Source organism: Balearica regulorum, chromosome 18 (assembly GCF_011004875.1).
Source record: "Balearica regulorum gibbericeps isolate bBalReg1 chromosome 18, bBalReg1.pri, whole genome shotgun sequence".
Classification (NCBI taxonomy): domain Eukaryota; kingdom Metazoa; phylum Chordata; class Aves; order Gruiformes; family Gruidae; genus Balearica; species Balearica regulorum.
Genome location: NC_046201.1, coordinates 4,615,317 through 4,634,845, shown reverse-complemented (window position 1 = coordinate 4,634,845; position 19,529 = coordinate 4,615,317). Strand labels below are relative to the sequence as shown.

General features: G+C 36.0%; 1 protein-coding gene across 2 annotated transcripts; it reads left to right on the top strand.

The window, feature by feature from the left end:
• The first annotated feature begins 12 nt into the window (after positions 1-12).
• Positions 13-18,390, top strand: ATAD5 (ATPase family AAA domain containing 5). Of its 2 annotated transcripts, none has more exons than XM_075771008.1 (23): positions 13-395; positions 3,009-3,106; positions 3,432-3,519; positions 4,109-4,273; positions 4,803-4,941; positions 5,423-5,507; positions 5,968-6,149; positions 6,961-7,118; positions 7,419-7,572; positions 7,817-8,110; positions 8,283-8,379; positions 9,105-9,187; positions 9,288-9,433; positions 9,551-9,701; positions 10,167-10,337; positions 11,349-11,467; positions 12,366-12,459; positions 12,683-12,747; positions 13,667-13,847; positions 14,615-14,802; positions 15,098-15,930; positions 16,677-16,841; positions 17,027-18,390. In XM_075771008.1, exons 1-23 carry the CDS (start codon positions 330-332, stop codon positions 17,103-17,105), a joined length of 3,801 nt encoding a protein of 1,266 aa, XP_075627123.1. In that variant the 5' UTR covers positions 13-329; the 3' UTR covers positions 17,106-18,390. The 2 variants fall into 2 exon arrangements, with proteins under 2 accessions (XP_075627123.1, XP_075627122.1); XM_075771007.1 differs by having other exon boundaries at positions 1,314-3,106.
• Positions 18,391-19,529: the final 1,139 nt, after the last annotated feature.

Genomic DNA, 19,529 nt, shown 5'->3' with positions numbered 1-19,529 from the left:
AGGGGAGTGGGGGCGGCTCCGCCGACACGTGACCGGGCCTGCGAGAAGGGGCGGGGTGACCGGCTGCGGACCCGCGTCACGTGAGGGTGGAAAGCGGACGGCAGTTGGCAGCGCGGGTGGGTCACGTGGGGCGCCGTGGCGCCGCCTCCTTCCGCGCGGAGGTCCGAATCTTGTCCCGCGCGCGCTTTTCTGCCCGCCTGGCTCTCGCTCCTGTCAGGCGCCTGCGGCGGCGGCCATCGGGCGGGCGGGCCGCGGCAGGGCCGCTCCATGGCGCTAACGCGCGCCTCCCTCCGCGGCTGAGGGCTCCGCTCCCCGCCAGCGCCCGGGGCATGGTGGGCAGGGTCGCCGTGGCCGCGGCGGCCCCCTCCCTCCCCGGGAGAGACGGCGACGCTCAGGTGGGGACGCGGAGGCGGGCCAGGGCACCGCGCTGTGAGGGCGGAGAGGGGGCTGGCGGCGGTCTTGGGGGTGCAGCGGGGCGGCCTGGGCGGGGGGCGCCCCTTTGCCATTCGCGGGTGATACAGCGCGTCTGGTGTAATGGGGGGAGGCGTAAAACGCCGGCTGGGCGCGGCGGGACGGCTGCCCTGCCCGGTGCCCGGGAGCGCGGCGCAGCCCCCGGGCGAAGCTGTCATGAAATGCCTTCTTAGGGCACCTCGGCGGAGTCCCCGATAGCTTTGGGAAGAAGCGTTTTTAGTTTCATATGATGCGAGTTCAGTTTTTAATGAACGAGGAGAGTTATAAAAGTCTTTGTGAGCCACCTTTCTTAGAGTTTTACAGATTCTCTTTTATGGCTTGAATTATGATATGAAATATGAACTCTCTTGTATTCATTTTCTTTAAGTATTTTAAAAGGTGTAGTTTCTTCTTAAGATATGTTAGATGCTTACGGTAGGATCATACATCTTTAAGTGATGTTGGAATTCTCTGCTGAGAGCTCTACAAATGCTCTGGCAAACATCTCAAGGTAACTGATAGATCTTCTGAACTGAAGTAGACTTTCTGAACTCTAGTATTATGAAATCTCTGCAGAACTGTTCTGAAGACCTGTGGTCGCTTTCAGTTTTGGTGGTCTTAAATCTACATGGGTTTGTTTGGTTTTTGAAATGGCAGAATCTTTATTTCAAGCTTAAATAGCTTTTGAAAGCATGGAGATAAAGTTGATATGCACATAGAGTCTTAGCACATTGATACGAGTTCTTCATCCTCTGAAAAAGTACTAGTATCACTTATACTGCAGATACTATACTGCTTTATATTACCATACTAAGTCATCTTACATTTTTAAAATCTAAGATTAACATTGAACTTTTTTATAGCCATGCAAGAAACGGCGAGAGGAAGATAATTCTGTAAAAACAATCACAAGATATTTTTCACCATTAGCAAAACCAGTGGATAAAGTGTTGTCACCACCAAAAACCAACAATATATTGGATTATTTTAAAAAGACATCTGTAACTGAGAAAGCTACAATTGGTAATATAGCTGGAGAAAATAAAACACCATTGGATGACAAAGACTGTAAGTCACCTTTTCAACCACCTTTAAAGCGGAAGAGGAAAGGGAAGAGAGGTAATTTAAATAATAAGCTGATAGAGATGAAAGAATCTGAGCATGAATGTGAAATAGAAATTAGTAGTGATGACAGCAGAGAAACAACAGGATTGAAACAAGACAGTAATGATTTTATTGCTACTTGTACTTTAGTTGACAAAAAATGTGTAACAGAATTAGCAGAAGATAATGTGCAAAGAAAGGACCTCTCAAATGTTGTCATTGACACAAAAGATGTGAAGAAAGATGGTTCTCAATTAAATGGAAGAAAAAATAGATTAAGAAAATCAAGGAAAAGGAAGCACAAAGTAAATATGGATTCTGAAAGTTTTTCATCTGAAAACCAGCTGAATGAAAAGTATAAAAAGGAAAGTGAAGATAACCAAAAAACGGTATCTCCTACAATAGCGGAGTGTGACGCTACTATTAGTGACTCCAGTTTTGAAGTTCATACGGATGACAAGTCATCACAGGTAAATAACAGTATAATAACAGTGTCATTTGAGGACTTCTTGAAGAGTCAGGGAGAAAATAATGTAGATCATGTTGAAGAAGATACAAAGCCAACAATGAAAAATTCTGCTACAGCAGATGAAATGGACAAAAGTGATAGTATTAGTGACCCAGAAAAGTGTGAGGAATCTCAACAGCTACCACTTAGAACAGTAACTGTCCTTGCACAAGTTCATTCCATTCCTCCAAAATTAGCTCCTTTACATAAGGAGCCAAAAGGCTCTAGGAAAATAGCTTCCATTTTTTTGAAGCAGAAAAGATGCATAGAGGAAAAAGAAAGTAGCCCACCCCTCTTGGACAGTGAACTAACAGAACAGGTTACTCAGAAAAGAAAATCTAATGTTGTTATTGAGGAAGAAGAACTGGAGTTAGCTGTACTAGAGACTGCAGGGTCAGATTTTTTGAAGCCAAAATGCACTCTGGAAGAAAGGCATCAGTTTATGAAGGCGTTTAGACAACCAACATCAGATGTAATAAAAAGTGGAGTTAAAAAGGCACCTGGAAAACAAAAGCAAGCCATTGGAAAGTCTTCAAAAGAAAAAGAAGGACCTGAAGATGACATTGCTTCAAATAAAGGATTAGAAGGTGGAGTACCAGAAGATTGTGTAGACAAATATACGCTTTCTAGTCCTGAAAACAATAGAACTAAACCCAAAAGACCTAAAAAGTTTCAGAAAAAAGGAAACAGAAGAAGGAAGGCTTCAGAAACTAAGGAAATGAATGTCTCAAATATTAGCAATTACAACAAAGATGAAGATTCAGGAACCAATGTTCTTACTAAAGAAAAAGCCTTGGATTTAAGAATTTCATCACGTCCGAAACTCAATGAGTTAAGAAGGAGTTTAAGGCAGAAGAAAATCAAAACATCAAAAAATGTTACACCTAAAAAAAACAGGAATAGAAATACCTTTTCTGCTGATGAATTAAGTGGCTGTCCTTTTCAGACTTCTACACCAAAAGCAAGCAAGCAATCCATGAAGAAAAGTAACATGTATAAAGCTGAGGTGATTACAGTGCCCTTCGATGGAAGCAGCCCAATAAGGTAAACATTTTAGAGGATGTTCTACCTTCTTGCACTTTGTTTCCTGCAAGTATTTTAAGAGTAAGACATAATTATAAATTGATTGGAATGCATACCAAAGCTGCATGAATACTGATCACGTTGGATAATAATATAGAAGAACCAAAGGTGATTCTATAAATGTGATTGCTCTAAAGGCATTAATAAAAAGCAAAAAACCACCATCAGTTGCAGGGTTGCTTCTGTTTGCAGCAGTGTATTTTTAAAGGCTTTTGAAAATGAGATTGAGAGTAACATTTCCCTTTGTTAAAAAGTAATCATTTCATAATACTTTTTCCCTAATTAGAATGAGGTTTACACGTATCAATGCAACTACAAAATCAAATAAAGCTGAAGCCACAAATAATGAAGAGTTTAACTCCAAAAATATAAAGGTAATTTATGTAACAGTTTGTGTTTCAGTATTTTCTCCTTTACTATATGCACATAATTGTGTTTATGTTCAGTAGTTTGTGATAGTCTAATGTAATACGATATGACAGTTCTCAGATGCCCTATGGAAAGAGAATATTACTGTGATTTCTGATAGAATTTGAGATAGTTTCTTGTACAGTTATTGTACATTAGATTTTAAAATAAGTTTTACTAGTGTAAATCTACTTTTCATAAAAGAAAAATCCAATAAAATAGTATGCTTGTGTTCTGCAGATTCTCAGGATGGGACATAGTATTTGGGCACAGCAGAACAGCTTATGCTTAACAATGTGCCTGCCCGTATTTCATTTGTTCTGTGGACAAATTGCAGGATCCCCATGTAGGGCTGTCATTCCCTTTTGAGAACTATTTATATCATCTGGTTTGCTCCTCCTCTTTTCCATTCTTTCATTTTCTTTTTGATACCAATAAAATGATACAAAAATCATATGCTTCTATGAATTTGAAAAAATATATTAATATCTTAAATACTTATCAAATATATTGCTATTAATTGCTAAGTATTTTGATTCTTTTGTACTTTAACAGATAATCACTACTTCTAAGAATATATCCAAAGCGAAACAGCTGATTGAAAAAGCAAAGGCTATACAACATAATAGATCAAAGGTTAATGAAGACTTACCAACTCCTGTGAGGCGCTCATCTCGACAGCAAGCGCTTGCTGAAAAGAAAAAATTACAAGAAAGTGAAGTAAGCCTGCATACTTTGTAGGGGAAAAAATTATTTTGATGTTTTAGTGATTCATTTAAGCAACAAAAATGTTTCTATCTTGCAAACATCTATTTTAAAGAATTAAATAAGGTAAATATCTATGCAATAGTATGGTAAATGTCAAATAGTAATGTTAAAAAAGTCCAGGCATAGACTGGAAAGCTCATCCTAATGCAGAACTATAACATGTAGCAGATAGTCACTCTTTAGAAGTGATTGTTTCCCTTTCCTAATGGACAGCAAGGTGTCTGTTTCAAATGTGCATAGTTTAGACATTTAAATTTAGATGAGTAAGTAATTCTGACCTTTGTTTATATATTTGAGATCTTACACTATTTCTGTGTAGACAACAGTAATAAAAGTATTGTATAATCTTCAAATTATACTTGCTAAGTTCTAAGGTCTCTAGCACTTTTTTCCATTTTCTCCATACCGATCACTAAATTGTATTGTTAATGAAGCAGGAAAAGTTGTGTTTCCTTTCTTATTTTATTTGCTTTCCCTCTAGGAATCAGTAGTAATTTTAGATTCAAGCCTGAGTAATGCCGCTGCTACAGTGCAGAATGTGAAGGAAAAGAATCTTCGGAGCTTAAATGATGTTTTGGGGAAAAAGTCTAGAAACTTGAAGGTTTCAAAGAACTCAAATGGTAAATGGGTTTTACTGCGTATGTTTAATTTTTATTACAGTTATTGACTATTATAGCTTTATTTTATAAAGCTGCCTTTACGGGGCATTCATCTTTTCTTCTTTTTTTATTTATATAATATTCCAATATATACCTTTTATTTTTATGATATGAGTTAATACTGCAGAGGTTATTTACATGTGCTGCTTTTATTTTTTTCTTCATTCAGGGAAAAATATGTTTGTTTGAAAAACTGCCAATACTATACCATGTTTTGTTGTCTTCCAATTTAATGGGGTTTTTAAATGTTACAGAAGATAACATCTATAGTGATGAAATAACTAGAAATAAAACTATAATGAATTTTGTTAAAATACTCAGCTTTCCCTTAAGAGATTAAGGAGATTCCCTAATGTTATTAAATGGAACATACAGAGAAGCAAGGTTAGAATCCTGTATCAGTGCTAATCTAATAATGATTTTTTTTTTTTTCTTTCTAAAGGAAAACTGGGATATCCACCTTCCTTCCTAGGCAGAAATGCTCAAAAATCTGCAGGTGAACCAATTGTGATCTTTGATGAAAGCAGGTCAGTTTTCAAGATTCCAGTTGCTTAAGAATCAAAATATATTTCAAGGTTACTTTAACATTCTCTTATTTTACAAATTTAAATACACTTATTGAAATGTGTTATAAAAGTTCATGTTTTTTATACTGTTCAGTATGTTAATCTGCTTGTAAAATTTTAGGGTTTTTTTGGGAGAGTTCCTTGGCCATTGTTGAGCAGTTTTAGCTAGTTGAAAATGTAGTTGATGACTGATTAATAAGAAATCCTAAATTAAATATAAAAATACAAAATTCCAAGAGGATTATTTTTAAAACTCTAAGACAAAATTTAAAATAAATTTAAATTTACTACATTTAATATTAGCAGTTCTCCCAGACTATTTTTTAACTTGTATGTAGAAGTGAATGCGATTAAATTCTGTTGTAAGCCTTACATAGCTGGTAGTTCTCATAATTTTTTTTATTTTATTTTTTCATTAAAGCCAAGATGCATCTGAAAATTCTCAAGATGATGATCAGTTCAGAGCAAAACGTGAATTCTTGATGAGTGGATTGCCAGAGTCACTGAAAAGACAGATTGCAAAGAAAGCAGCAGCAATGGAAGCATACTCTTTTGCAAGTTCATGTTTTAAGACTGTTGTCCATGTACAGCAGAAGGATGACTGTAAGCTTTTGTTCAGCCATTGTGTAAATGTATATAACAATTTCTAGTAAATCTATGCAGAAACTATGCAGAACTTACTATTATGACAGGAATAACTGATAGCTCCCTCTTGTTTTGTGTCCCAGTAAGAAAACAAAACTTAGAAGCCTCCAGTGAGATGTTTCTGAAAACACAATTTACAAATTAAATTGATGCTAAAGTAATGCATACATTTATGGGCAACCATGCAAAATTCTTAATATTTAGTCAAAAAAGTTAGTCTTTCAAGTTCCAATTTGGAGAATAAAGATCATGTTGGACTGACTGGGGCAGAAACCATTTCTTTCTGACAAAGGCAAAATATTTCTCAAAAGAGAAAAGAACAGCCCATTTCTTTCCACTAAGTGAGGGAGTGTGTTCCAGTGCTCTTATGAAAAGGCATGGCAGAAAAGCAGAAGGTAGAATAGCACTTAACAGAGCTTATATTACAAACCAACCAATAAACAAACAAAATCCTTGGTGAGCATCTGTCCTACAGAGACCCAGTGAGGGCACAGGTTATTTAGAGCAAGCAGAGCCCAGGAGCAACTTAGCAAAGAAATGTTGTAAGCAAAAATGTGCAAATTTGTTCTGCTTGTGGGAGGTGGAATTAATAAAAATGAAAAGTAGACGCAGTGTAAGTTAAATAAGCTTGGCTTTGACATGATAAAGCTGTAGTTAAAAAAGCATTTACTCTTATTTACTGTGGGATAGTTTTGTCTGTGACTGTATTTGTTTTGTTAACAAAAGGTTCCTCTTTTTGTTGTGTTTTTGGTGGGGGGTTCTTTTGTAGGCTATCCCATGTGGAAACTGAAATCACCATCGTGTCCTCTATTAACTAAGCTAAGGAAACTGAATACTGAAGTCACTAACGTCACAAAAATTACTCTCTCACTTGGTGAATTTTCCACTGTGAATTCAAAACTAACTGGAAACTGTTCTGCACCTGTGGTTAGTACTGTAAAGTGGGGGCTTGTGTCACAAGATAAATGAAAAGAAAATTTATACTGTTTTGTTACTTGTTAGGACTTCTCTTACTTTAAAAGATTCTGTAGTTTGAATCTCTGTCAGTCCAGGATTTTTTTTTTCTTTTGTGTGATTTACCCATTCTGCATCATAACATTAGATGATTCTCAAGGCTTTCTGCTAATCTCTGGGTTTAACAAGACAGCTACCAATTTAAATTATGCAAAACTGTCATTGTTGTTCTGTGTAACATTTTCAAGTAATAATTTTTTGTGTGTGTTACAGCTTTCTGGCCACCGACCAGTTTTTCCTGATAAATTCAGAAAAGATTTACTAGATGAGATTATGTCTTCTAATTCTCAATTTCCTGTGAGAAAGTACTTCTACAAATTTCTGAAAAAGCAAACGGAACGGTTGGGTTTTGAAAACAGTATACAAGGTTAGTAATCTACGTAGGGAAACAAAAACACACACACACCTCTCTGGCCTAAAAAGGCAACTTGCAATTTTCAGAAATATTTCAGTGAAGGAATGCTGTTGTTGGAAATAAATTGGTCCTCATGTTTTAGGTAATTTTCCCCAAAATTCTTCAAATATGGCTTAAACAAACATATGGTTGTAACAGACATAGCTTGACATTTTAAAAGGATGTGGTTTTTTTATATTTTTTTTTTTCTCCTTAGAAAGTAGAGATGGCACTGCAAATTCTGAGGTAAATCAGAAACATTCTGACAATTGGAAGGAAACTAAAAGAAAAAGGAAAGAAACAGAAGACCACAAATCAAAAAGAAGAAAACAAATTGAAGGTACAGAGACTGAAATAAAATCCAGAGTTTCCAGGAACCTTATTTCTCCTGTATCTGGAGAAAAACAAGCAGAAGCAGGACAAGCCATGCATTTAGGAAAAAACAAGACCCAGAAATCAGATGTTATGACAGAAGACACTGAGTGTTTATCAGAGTCAAATGCACTTTCAGGTAACTGCATTTCCTGTCTGATGTTAATTCTCTTTGCATTGAGGGAATGTATATGTGATGTATGTCAGCCTTCCACTGTGATGCAAAAATCTTATCTAGTTAATATTCTACTAGACTTGATCAACTCTTCTGCATGAAGAACTAATTAAAATGGATAATATTTTTTCTGTAGGTGTTGAAAAGGAAGACATGCTCTGGACAGAAAAATATCAGCCTCAAGATTCCAGTGAACTTGTAGGGAACAAGAAAGAAATTGAAAGGCTACACAGGTCAGAAGTGGGAGCATGGAGCCATTCTTAAAATAACTCAAAACATCATATCACTTGATTATGCTCAAAGAAGCAAAGTCAATTATTTTGCACCATGCTTGAATAACACTTGCAGAATGTATGTTTGTGGCCTTTGTTTTGGTTACTTCCAAAAAGTTGCAGAAACAAATTGTCAGTTGGTGTGAATGATCTTTTGGCCATAGCTTCTTTTACAGTAATACCTTGGTAGCTTGTATGGTATGGCACAAAACAAAACCACACATGAAATGGTACATTAGGCATGCACTGCCTCTGCTTTTGACAGTAATTTAGCAGTCTAGTCCATCTAATGTATTGTGCTTTCAGTTAATTTTATGTTTGGATTTAAGTTATTGTTGTGGCTCTTACACAGAATTTAAAGATCCATCTGACAAACAACACTAAACTATGAACCATAAAGCATTTTCCATAGTTTGTTACAGTTTAAGTAGTTTGCCAAGTGACTTGTTTCTATACCAATCAAGCAATAGAACAGAGAATGAAGAAGGAATCCTTTTTTACAAAAGAATCAAACAAACCCTGAGCACTTTTTTTTATTATTTTTTTTTAATCTGAAAGTACTTGATAAGTTTGAGAGGGATAACAAGTGGCTGATGTCCCCTAGCTTAATGTTCTGTTCCACCTGAAGTTGGTTCACTTTATTCAGCAGTAATTTTTATTTTATGTTGTGTTCCTTCCTTTTATAGTTGGTTAAAAGAATGGAAAAAAAGAGCGGATTGGGAAGAAAAAAGAAATCAGAAAGGGGAAAAGGAGGACAAAGAGCATGAAGGTACTGATAGAACTTAAAATAATATATATATACCTTCCCTTTGTTAAAATTGGCATTAAAATTACATGAATCCTTTATTTTCTTTTAAATAATTCTACAGATTCTTTGGACAGCCTTGACTTTAAAGATAATAAATCTGATATTGAGGAAGAGACTAGCCTTTGCAATACAGTTCTGATAACTGGCCCACCAGGAGTGGGGAAAACTGCTGCAGTATATGCTTGTGCTCAGGAGCTTGGTTTTAAGGTTTGTGGGATCCTTTCCTTAGTGCCACTTTTCTTATTTGTAGCTAGTGATGTGAAAGTATTTGTATTACAAGATCTCTGATTTATTTTTTTTAATGTAAGTTAAATACCATTGCAGATATTTGAAGTCAATGCCTCTTGCCAGCGTAGTGGTAGACAGATACTGTCCCAACTGAAAGAAGCTACTCAGTCTCATCAAGTGGACAAAAAAGGCGTTAATGCACATAAGCCTTGCTTTTTTAACAGTTGTAGCAGTGCCAAGTCACCAAGTAAGTTTCATGGTTATATCTGGATTTTCTGGTTTTGTGGGGTTTTTTAGGGGTGCTTTTGTTTGCTTGTTTGGGGTTTTTTTTGGGAACTGAGTTCCCAAAACAATTTTTAGACATCAGTTGTCTAAAAAAGATAGCAAATTTCAGTTTATCTGGCCATAATAATAAATGCTCATTTGCTTAACACAGCTGCATACCAAAGTAAACAATTACTTTCTCAAAATGACTGACTCTTGATTATCTTATTTCTGTAGTGGTGGAGTAACTGCTATGGCACTTGAATAGAAAGTTGAACAAAAAAACATTTCCTATAATAAGAGAAAAGGAAAATAAGCAGAAATCAGCACAGTAAACCTGTCTTATATGAAATAAAAAAAATCCTGGGATTTGCTCTAAATTTGCTGGAGAAATGTCAGTTTGAGATTACATTTCCAGCTTAAGTTTAATATAAAACATATCTTACAGAAAAAATGTATTCTCCAAAGAAAGTTATTTCACCAAGAAAACCTCCACAGTCACCAAAAGGAGCAGGATTAAAACGAAGCTTGCCCCCTAAAACGCTTGCAAACTATTTCAAAATTTCTTCCAAACGTAAAGGTAATGATGGAACAATAACATCTCAAGAAAAAAATAAAGGTAGGTATCACTATTTAATAATTATTTACCTTTGGATATGGAAATGCTACACTGTGCTACTGTGTGTGTGTGGAGCTACGTGGAAAAGAGTAGAGCAAACGTACTACACTAACTGCCAGCAAAAGTTGCTTACTGCATCTCAGATACACTTTGCATAGGAAGTAACAACTGTATTATAGGGGAGTTAACTAGGGTACAGACAATCTGAAGTTCAGTAGATTTTCCTTAGTTTGGTGTGTTTGTGTTTTCTCCAGAGCATTTAGGTAAGAGAAGATAGTTTTTAATTTATCTCTAGAAAAACACACCTTTACGTTACCTCACCACCTGTTTCAGATTGGTGTGGAATAGTCATTGTGCTAGGTGGGGTGTGTGTGTGGGTATATATATCAATAGAGATAGATCTCAAAATTAGTGCCACAAAATTAAGCAAATAAATAAAGCAAATAAATGTTTGATTACAGACTGTGGATTTTAATACGTAGAAGGGCACGCTGAAATCTTTGCATTTCTTAACATTGGAAGGTATATTTCCAAATGTTTCATGGGATCAGGACTCTTAAAGGCAGGTTTTTAGAAAGGAAATAATATATTTGGACAACCAGTGTTTTCACAGAGACAGTACAGAGAAATGCACGAGCAAAGTGCTGCATAGAATTGGGGCAGTCAAGTCTAGCCCTTGTCTTTTCAGGCAATCATATTGCATTGTCTTGAAGGACTTGCATCTACTCCTGTGCCCTTGAGACATCGTAGGTCACAAACAGGTTAGGCACGGAATTAATTTTACAAATAGCCCTTCACCAAACACAATTGAATTCCAAGCAAATTTGTTGCATTTTTCTTAAAATAAGAGATACCAGAAAAGGATGTGGGTCAGATTTCTAAGTTTTTGTGTCAGTTCAGATTTTCTTAAGCAGTTTATATATGGGGTGGTTTTGATACCAGTGTCTAGAATGCATGTTAGGTAGTTTCAGTCCTCCTTTACTTCCTGTTCAATTCTTTGCCTATCTGCAGGAAAGACTCAGAATTCACATGAAGAAAAGAAAGATGCTCAAATTAGATCGATAAACAAAGAAGTAGAAAGAGAAGAACACAACAGAAAAAGTGCAACATCTCTCATTCTTTTTGAAGAGGTAAAATTCACGTGAAATAAATTGATGCAAGCAATACGTCCTTTCATTATGCTTAAAGAATTTAAGGGGGTTTTGCCCCCTTTCTCCTTGAGAATTCTAGCTAGATTCAAGGGTGAGGATTATCAACGTCTTAAAAATTAATTCAATGATTAATGATTTCTTCCTCATGAGTACTTTTTTAAAGACAGATATAATTTTACGAAGTTATCTTAAAAGATCAAGAAACTATCATCTATCAACAGTTGTTAACTGTTGGAACAGTTTGCAGGATTCTGCTAATTTAATTTGTTTACGTCAGTAGCGTTGGTTTGTAATTTTACACTAGTTATCTGCACTGAGACACTCGAAAAGTCACCATTAACACCCTAGTAATTACAAAACTTAAGCCCACATTAAATTCTTTCTGGCCCAAAAATGTCTTTTGAGTCTTAAACTAAGAACAGAAAATTGCAGCCAAGAATGTAATTTTAAGTAAATAAAGGTAGAGTAAATAAAATGTTGCCAACTGTGGGTTGATCCTACAGATCACTGGTGCAATTCTATTAAAAAGAAAAAAAAAAAAAAAAACTCAAAAGCCACCTGGACATGATCGTGGGCAGCCTCCTCTGGGTGACCCAGCTTGGGCAGGGGGCTGGACGTTTTGACCTCCAGAGGTCCCTTCCAACCTCAACCAGTCTGTGATTTTTATTATTTTTAAGCTTCAGCACAAAAGACTCTAATCAAAGTGGTGTGTGCTAACGGGTGAACTTTACCTGAAGCACGTCTACTGTCGTTGCCTATGCCAGTTCAAGAAATCTGTGTTAATGTTAAGTCTTAGTCATTAACAGTATGACTGTGTTCACAGCTTCTAGCTATCCTTAAAGATACTGATATTTTGCACTCCATTTGTTTTCTATAGGTAGATATAATATTTGATGAAGATGCAGGATTTCTAAGTGCAATAAAGACATTCATGGCAACTGCAAAGAGACCTGTCATTCTTACCACCAATGGTGAGTAGTGTCTGTTACAGTAATTAGGCTTTACAAGCAGAAGAGTCTGTTTTAATAAGATTGTTTAAATGGTTGAATACAGCTCCTCAATGTAAAATTAAATGAGTGGAGACTATAAAGCAAGTATTTTAGAGCAGTATGTTTATCCAAATACTAATGGGTGAAGAAAGCAATTAGTTTTGAACATAATGTTATGACAGTTCACTGGTATCTCTTTCTATAGATCCAACATTCAGCTTAATGTTTGATGGCTATTTTGAAGAGATCAACTTTAGAACCCCTTCCTTGGTAAGTCTGTGCTTGCAGACAAGTCCTAAGCAAGTAATTGTCGGCTAATTTAGGTTTGAACTTTAAATGCTGGTATAGGTTTGTATTTATCTGATGTAATATATCTGTTTCATCAGAAGACTGGTTTGGGGGGGGTTATGCAAGGATGTGTAGGATGTATTTATCTTTACATGTAGAATTTTTTTATACTGCTCTGAAAGATTTATTTTCTGAACTAGTTAGTATTTCAGAGAATTACAATAAGAACATCACTTCATCACTTAATTTAGGCTTTAGGATGTAGTAACTAATTTCATAGATGAAATAGTTTTTGATCTGAAGGCTGACTATGCCAGTACTGGTTCATTCATTAAAACGTATGGGAACTATTCTAGAAATATTATGGGTTATTCCTTTAATATAAACACTTAGCTGCAAATAAAACTATTTGTTGTACAGAAAGCAATGTATTATATGAAAAAACCTAAATAAATGAGAATCAGAAGGGGCTAACTTTGGAGAAGGAGAACTTTTTTAATGTGAAATTGAAAATCTTTTGGGCTACCAGACAATTGCAGAGTTGAAAGAAAGACAGAAAAACTTTTAAAGTTAATATAGCTCACTAAAACCTGCTCACTGGTGATGAGAAGCAAGGTGTACGTGGTTTTAGGAACACAGGCAGAATATGTGTGTTTTGTTTGGTTTTAATGAGTTGAATTTCTAAATTTAACTTCATTCTCCAATGTCGACTGTTTAGATTTGGTAGCATATTTTGCTTTTCTATAGAGGTCTTAATGTAACTGTAATTTAATAAAATAATCTTCTGTATTAAAAGGAAAAATATATTGCAAGCATAAATAGAATAATTGCTTCTGTGTGACTTATTGCAGTCTGATTGGTAAAAGTTGGTTTCAGTGGTCTTTGTCTAACTGTTGTTTAGATAAATGCTGCTAGCTATCTTCAAGTGCTGTGTCTAGCTGAGAATCTGCGAACAGATGTAAAAGACTTAGCTGCTCTGTTAACCACGAATAACTGTGATATCAGACAAAGTGTTCTTTACTTACAATTTTGGATTAGAAGTGGAGGTGGATGCTTGAAAGACAAATGTTTGGCACATCATGGTAGGTTGATTTAATTTAATTTTTAAAAAATAATTATCCATCTTTGGTTTGATTTAATCAAATTAATCTTTTCTTAGACATGTATGAATAGATGGTAACTTTCTGTAAGGCTCCTAAACCTTTGGCTAGGGTTTTTCGGGGGCGGGGGGAGTTGACTGCTTCAGAGCCTTGTATATATGCATAAGGAACTAAAAGTTTGCTTTTTATTGCACCTGTTTATTACCCATTATTATGGTATTTAATTATCTCCCTTTCCTCTTCTGAGTAGCAAAATTGGGCAAAGCAGGGAGCCAATAGTAGTTTCCCTTCAACTCAGAGTTTGCAGTTCTTTATCCATTTAGCTGAGTTGTAGGTAATTCACCTAGAAGAAACAGAATTGAAAAAAAAGGAGAAAAATTGGACAGCTAGCAAGCAGGCAGCAAGGGTAAGAACTTGGTCCCAAAGGATACAGGAAGAGTATTTTCAACAGGCGTGGGTGTGTGAACGAGTGGTGGAGAAACACTAGTGGGACATAAAAGGAAGAACAGGCTATTTCAAATGGTCACTGGCAAAGAAGGGAGAGCGGGCAGGCTGGCAACACTTAAATGAAATGGGGATGATGAATGGGGCTGGGGATGACTAATTTCAGTTGCTATATTCATTCAGAACTGCAGCAAGAGGCAATGGTTAGGGTATCCTTTATAAAAGGAATTGAGGCAAAAAGGGGAAAAATCAATTTCTTGATGCAATTTGTTTCTTTTCAAGTAAAGCATGTTATCTTTGTGCAGGAGGAGATCAGTCAAATAAAGCAGATCATGTAATTCATTCTGAAAAGACTACTGATTCCAAGATTGATTTTTCTCAAGCTGATGTGCATCCTCAGGAGTTCCCAAAATGTGACACAGGCTGTGTAGAGACCTTGCTTGGCCTTAAGAATATCCTCTTGCCTTCAGAAGATTTGTTTACATTTCTTAAGGTATTTTTGTAGTTGACTAGCTAATACTTTGAATGATTGCTAGATAATTCAATGTAATCATCACTATGAATAGCATCTTCTTAGAACCAAACCTTGTTGAAAAGGTTTGTTGTAGAAATTAGGGGATTCTGTCGTTACTAAGCAAAATCTGAACTGGGGCAGTCTCATGCAAGCAAAACAGTCTCTCACCTCATAAAAACAAAGCTAGGAATATGACATTTTCTGTAATAATTTTTTTTACTTTTTAACAAACAAAAAAAGTATTAATACATTTTTCACAATTATTATTTTATAGCACAAAATCACAACCATGGAGAAATGGAATAAATTGATGCAGCTTCTTACAGAATTCCAGATGAAGAAAGTGGATTTTATATATAGTAATCTTGAACTTATTCTTCCCTTACCAGTGCATGTTCTTTCAAACCAATCTGAAGCCTCTAACTCTATACTTGAAAGGACTGCCATAGCTTCTTTGAAAAACAGATCTACCAACAGTTATTGCTCTGGAAAAAGGAACCCTGGAAAAAAGTCTAAAAAGACAAAGAAGCAGAAAAGGCTTGATATATTGGATAATAGCGACTTATTTGATATCGGACTGAACTATTCAGCTGAATTCCTAACTTTGCCATCGGATAGTCCTATATCATGTGCTGAAGTGAATAAAGAGGAATCAAAATTGTTGATGAATAAAGAAGAAAAAGAAATTAAATCTAAAACTTCAGCAAATGAGAAGAGCTCTGCTCTTGTCTTTCAGTGTCTGAATTCACTGACTGAATTTGTGGAGAACATGTCTTTCTTGGATTGCTGTGTAAACACTAATACCAAGGAACCACTGGAGTTTTCTAAAGATGAAGGATTTAATTGGACAAATGGCAAAATAAAAAATGGTCTTTGTGATGAATTCAGTATAGAAAATACTGATTGGTGGAGTTCCCAGAGCAGTAGTGAGATAAAGGCAGCTATTGAAGCGCTCAGTTTTAACAAATGTTCTGTCAGTATTTCACAAAACTTGGAATCTTTTTTGAGTACCAGTAAAACACCTGAAAGTGATCAGCTGGAGGGACTTACTTTGCATATTTCAAACACAAGAAATGATGTATCCTTCAGTCAGTCAGCTGATTCAAGGTAAGATTTTGCTAATGTTTCTGGAATATAATGCAGTTACTTGTCAAGAAAAGCTTTTCACAGGGTGTAGGACTGTTTCAGATGCTATGTATACACATTCATACCAATATGGATGTTGTCACCATGTCTCAATACATTGCTCTGTGTGTGGATATGAAAGATTGTTTTTAAAATAAACAAGTCATCATACCTGAACGGGGCATAATAGGTGAATAAAACCTGTTCAAGTGTCTGAATAGGAAAATAGTTAGACTCTTATTTCTGTAAGTCAGTACCCAGAGGAGAAATGTCACTGTGTATCTAACCATCTAACCTGTGACCAAGTCTGGCCAATACATCACAAGTTATACGTTGGATCTGATACTGACATTCTGACAAATACCAATGGTGTGACACTTTTTATTTTCAAAGACCATAGATGCTTTTGGTTACACTGTCTGACAGATGTACTAAATCTCACATACAGAACTAGTTTGTGAAGACGTCCGCAGATTAGACTCCACTGTTAAGCTAAGAGCATTGGCCAAACAAACTGCTGTCCCTCATGTTTCTGTCTGAGCACAGCATTGTGATGCTGCATAAGCAGCACATGATAAGAAGTTGAAGGTATCTACTCCATTGGGATGCAGGTCTGGACATCAGTATGTTTAATAGAGTGTTAAACCAGTGGATTTGATCTTAAAGGAACAAAATAGGCACTACACATTCTTTAACAAGAAACAGTAAAGCTTCATTCTTCATTTTAGCATTCACAAAAAAGCACAGAAGAGGCTGGCAGTCATCAGAACTGTTTTTTCCAGAAGCCCTTTAAACCTGGGTAATAAGCAAGCCAGCATACTTGAATACCTCCCCACTCTTCGCAGCATCTGTAGGTCTGAGATGCTTAAAGAGCAAGGGAAGACTAAAAGAAGGTAAGTTTTGGTTTTCCTAAATCCTGCTACGTTTCAATATATAGGGTAGTTAAGAATTTTTAACAAATGTTTTGTCAATTCTAGACAAGAAAAGTGAATGTTTGCCTCTAAATAATAAAAAGTGCTGCCTCGTATTTGGAAATAACTTTGTCCCCTTATAGTCACTTTTACTTTTCTTTTTATAGGTTCTTGCATTATCTTGAAGGGATTCATCTCGAAATATCCAGACAAATGATAAACGGTCTGTCTTTGGACTTCCCTTAAAATTGCTAACACCAGAAAAACTTGGTGCCTAATGATGGTATTCTCACCATAGTTTGATTTTAATTTTTTTTACCACATTATTTTATTGTATATTCAGAGCCATTTGTATATTAAATTTCTATAAGTATTTAAAATAATGTATATATCTATTGTCATGATATTGCTCTCCACAACTGAAATGTGGGTTGGTTTGGTGCTTGTCCAGTAAGTGCATTTATAATATTAAATGCACAAACTAATCAATGGGGACTACTTCATCTTATCTTTCTCTGAAATTTGTGTATCACATAGCAAGAAGTCCTTTTGTAATGAGCAGCTGTCACAACTTCACCAGCAAAGTTGCTTTTTTTTTTTTTTCTGAGGAGACCGTTTTATTAAAATAAGCTTGTTTCTTTCAGAATTTGCAGGTAAATAACCTGGGGTGGGAGGGGGCATGGAGAGGATGCCACACGTCTTCTAAAATGTAAATGACTAAAAACAACTCTTCGCAATAAAGACACCGTTACACAGTCATTACAAAGCACTGTGCCTCAATGTACATATATTTGTACACATTGGTTTAATTTTGTTATTTACAGCTGTTAGATCTGCATGTTAGTCTCCTAAAAAGGTAGAGAAAATATTACTGTAGCTCAAGGTGGACTCAGAGATTAGGCAAGATTTTGTAAATAACAATTATTCCAGCAATACTTTGGCTTCAGTAATATTTAACTACTAGTCTTGTATATTGTGTTCTATTTTTATACTTCATTTTGTATTTGACAAGGCTTCAGCCTGATTATTTGTGATTGAATCTGGTTTTATATGACAATAAATTTCTGACACTTTGCTACAATTCTGAATGTTTCTGTTTTATGAAAAGTAAGACTCCTAAACTTAATCTTTTCAGTCTGTAAAGATGATGTGTAAGGGGTTTTTTTAACTGGAAATATTTCAACCATGTACTTTTCCCTTTAACGCTGCAGTTGGACAGTTCCTCTTCCTCAAACTGAGTCAGATTGGTGCCATGCAGTGGTAGTCTGCTTACCTCAATATTTCTGTAATAATAAGGAAGGCCATTTTCTAGTACATTTTGTTCTCATCTTACATTTTTCATGTCTTAAAGATGTTCAGGAATGAGAAATATTTATGGAAACAGTAAATTATTTTAAGCTTCTCCATTGTAGATATTAATCTTTACAGCTTACTCTTTCAGTAGCCCAGAATTATCAAGTAAGAATGAAATAAAGTGGTGGCTGTTCAAATCTTAATGGTTTGTATTGTTGTGTCAATGGTCTAAGCAACTCCTGTACATTTTTTTTTAAATAAATAAAAAAATTTTGAAAATTTTAATTAAAAAGTAAAAGTATGTCTGTTCACTGCTTTATAAAGGCAATCTCAATCTAACTACTTTACAGTGGGGACCTACATAAATTGGAAACAGGGCCTATAAAGTAGTATTATTTTAGGAAATTAATGGGTAACTTAAAAGACATAAAGTAGAAAGCAATGAGAGACAACTTACCTCCTTTCGAAGTCAACGAGAAATTTTTTCTTATAGAATCTCCAAGCCATGGTGTCCAAATGGTAGGCTGGAATTCAAAACACCTCAAGCTAATTTGAATGAAAGATAATCTACTTGTGATGATTTATTTGGCTCTGATAAACTAGCAACTTTTGCATTTTTATGCATCAAGTGTGAGCATCTTTTGTATGTATCCTCGTTTAACCCAGCAGGCAGCTACAACAACCATGCAGCTGTTTGCTCACTGCCCCTGTGGGATGGGGGAAGAGAATCGAAAAGGGAAAAACGTGTGGGTTGAGATAAAGACAGCTGAATAGGATAGAAAAGGAAGAGGAAAATAATAATGATAAAAGAATATATACAAAACAAGTTATGCACAGCAGAACTGCTCACCAGTGAAACCAATGCTCAGCTAGTTCTCAAGCTGAACTGCCTCCCAGCCAACCTCTTAGTTGTATACGGAGCATGATGTCATACGGTATGGAATATCCCTGTGGCCAGTTGGGGTCAGCTGTCCTGGCCGTGTCCCTTCTGAGCTTTTTGGGCACCCACCGCCTTCTCGTTGGCAGGGCACTATGAGAAGCTTGGCAACAACTAAAACCATCAGTGCATTATCAACACTATTCTCATCCTAAATCCAAAGCACAGTGCTAACCAGCTGCTAGAAAGAAAATTAACTCTCTCAGCCAAACCCAGGACAGTATGCTAGAAGAAAGCATGTCTCTGTGAGGGATGGGCTGGTCTTGAGGCAAAGATCTGGCTTTGATTAACTTGGCTTAAAAGGAAACGCTTCATAAGATCCATTCTAGTACTGATTTGAAATGTTTTCCTGCAAGAGTTTGGGTTCTGCTTAGCAGAAAACACCTTTTCTTCCAAAACACAAAAATCGGCTTCAGGCAGCTTGAGAATGACTGAAGATA

Bases quoted from the DNA above. Each gene is read 5' to 3' on its own strand.
- ATAD5 (XM_075771007.1), top strand. From the start codon at position 330: ATGGTGGGCAGGGTCGCCGTGGCCGCGGCGGCCCCCTCCCTCCCCGGG. The intron at 3,520-4,108 runs GTAATTTATGTA...GTACTTTAACAG, and splicing joins TTAACTCCAAAAATATAAAG to ATAATCACTACTTCTAAGAA. The intron at 11,468-12,365 runs GTAAAATTCACG...TGTTTTCTATAG, and splicing joins CTCTCATTCTTTTTGAAGAG to GTAGATATAATATTTGATGA.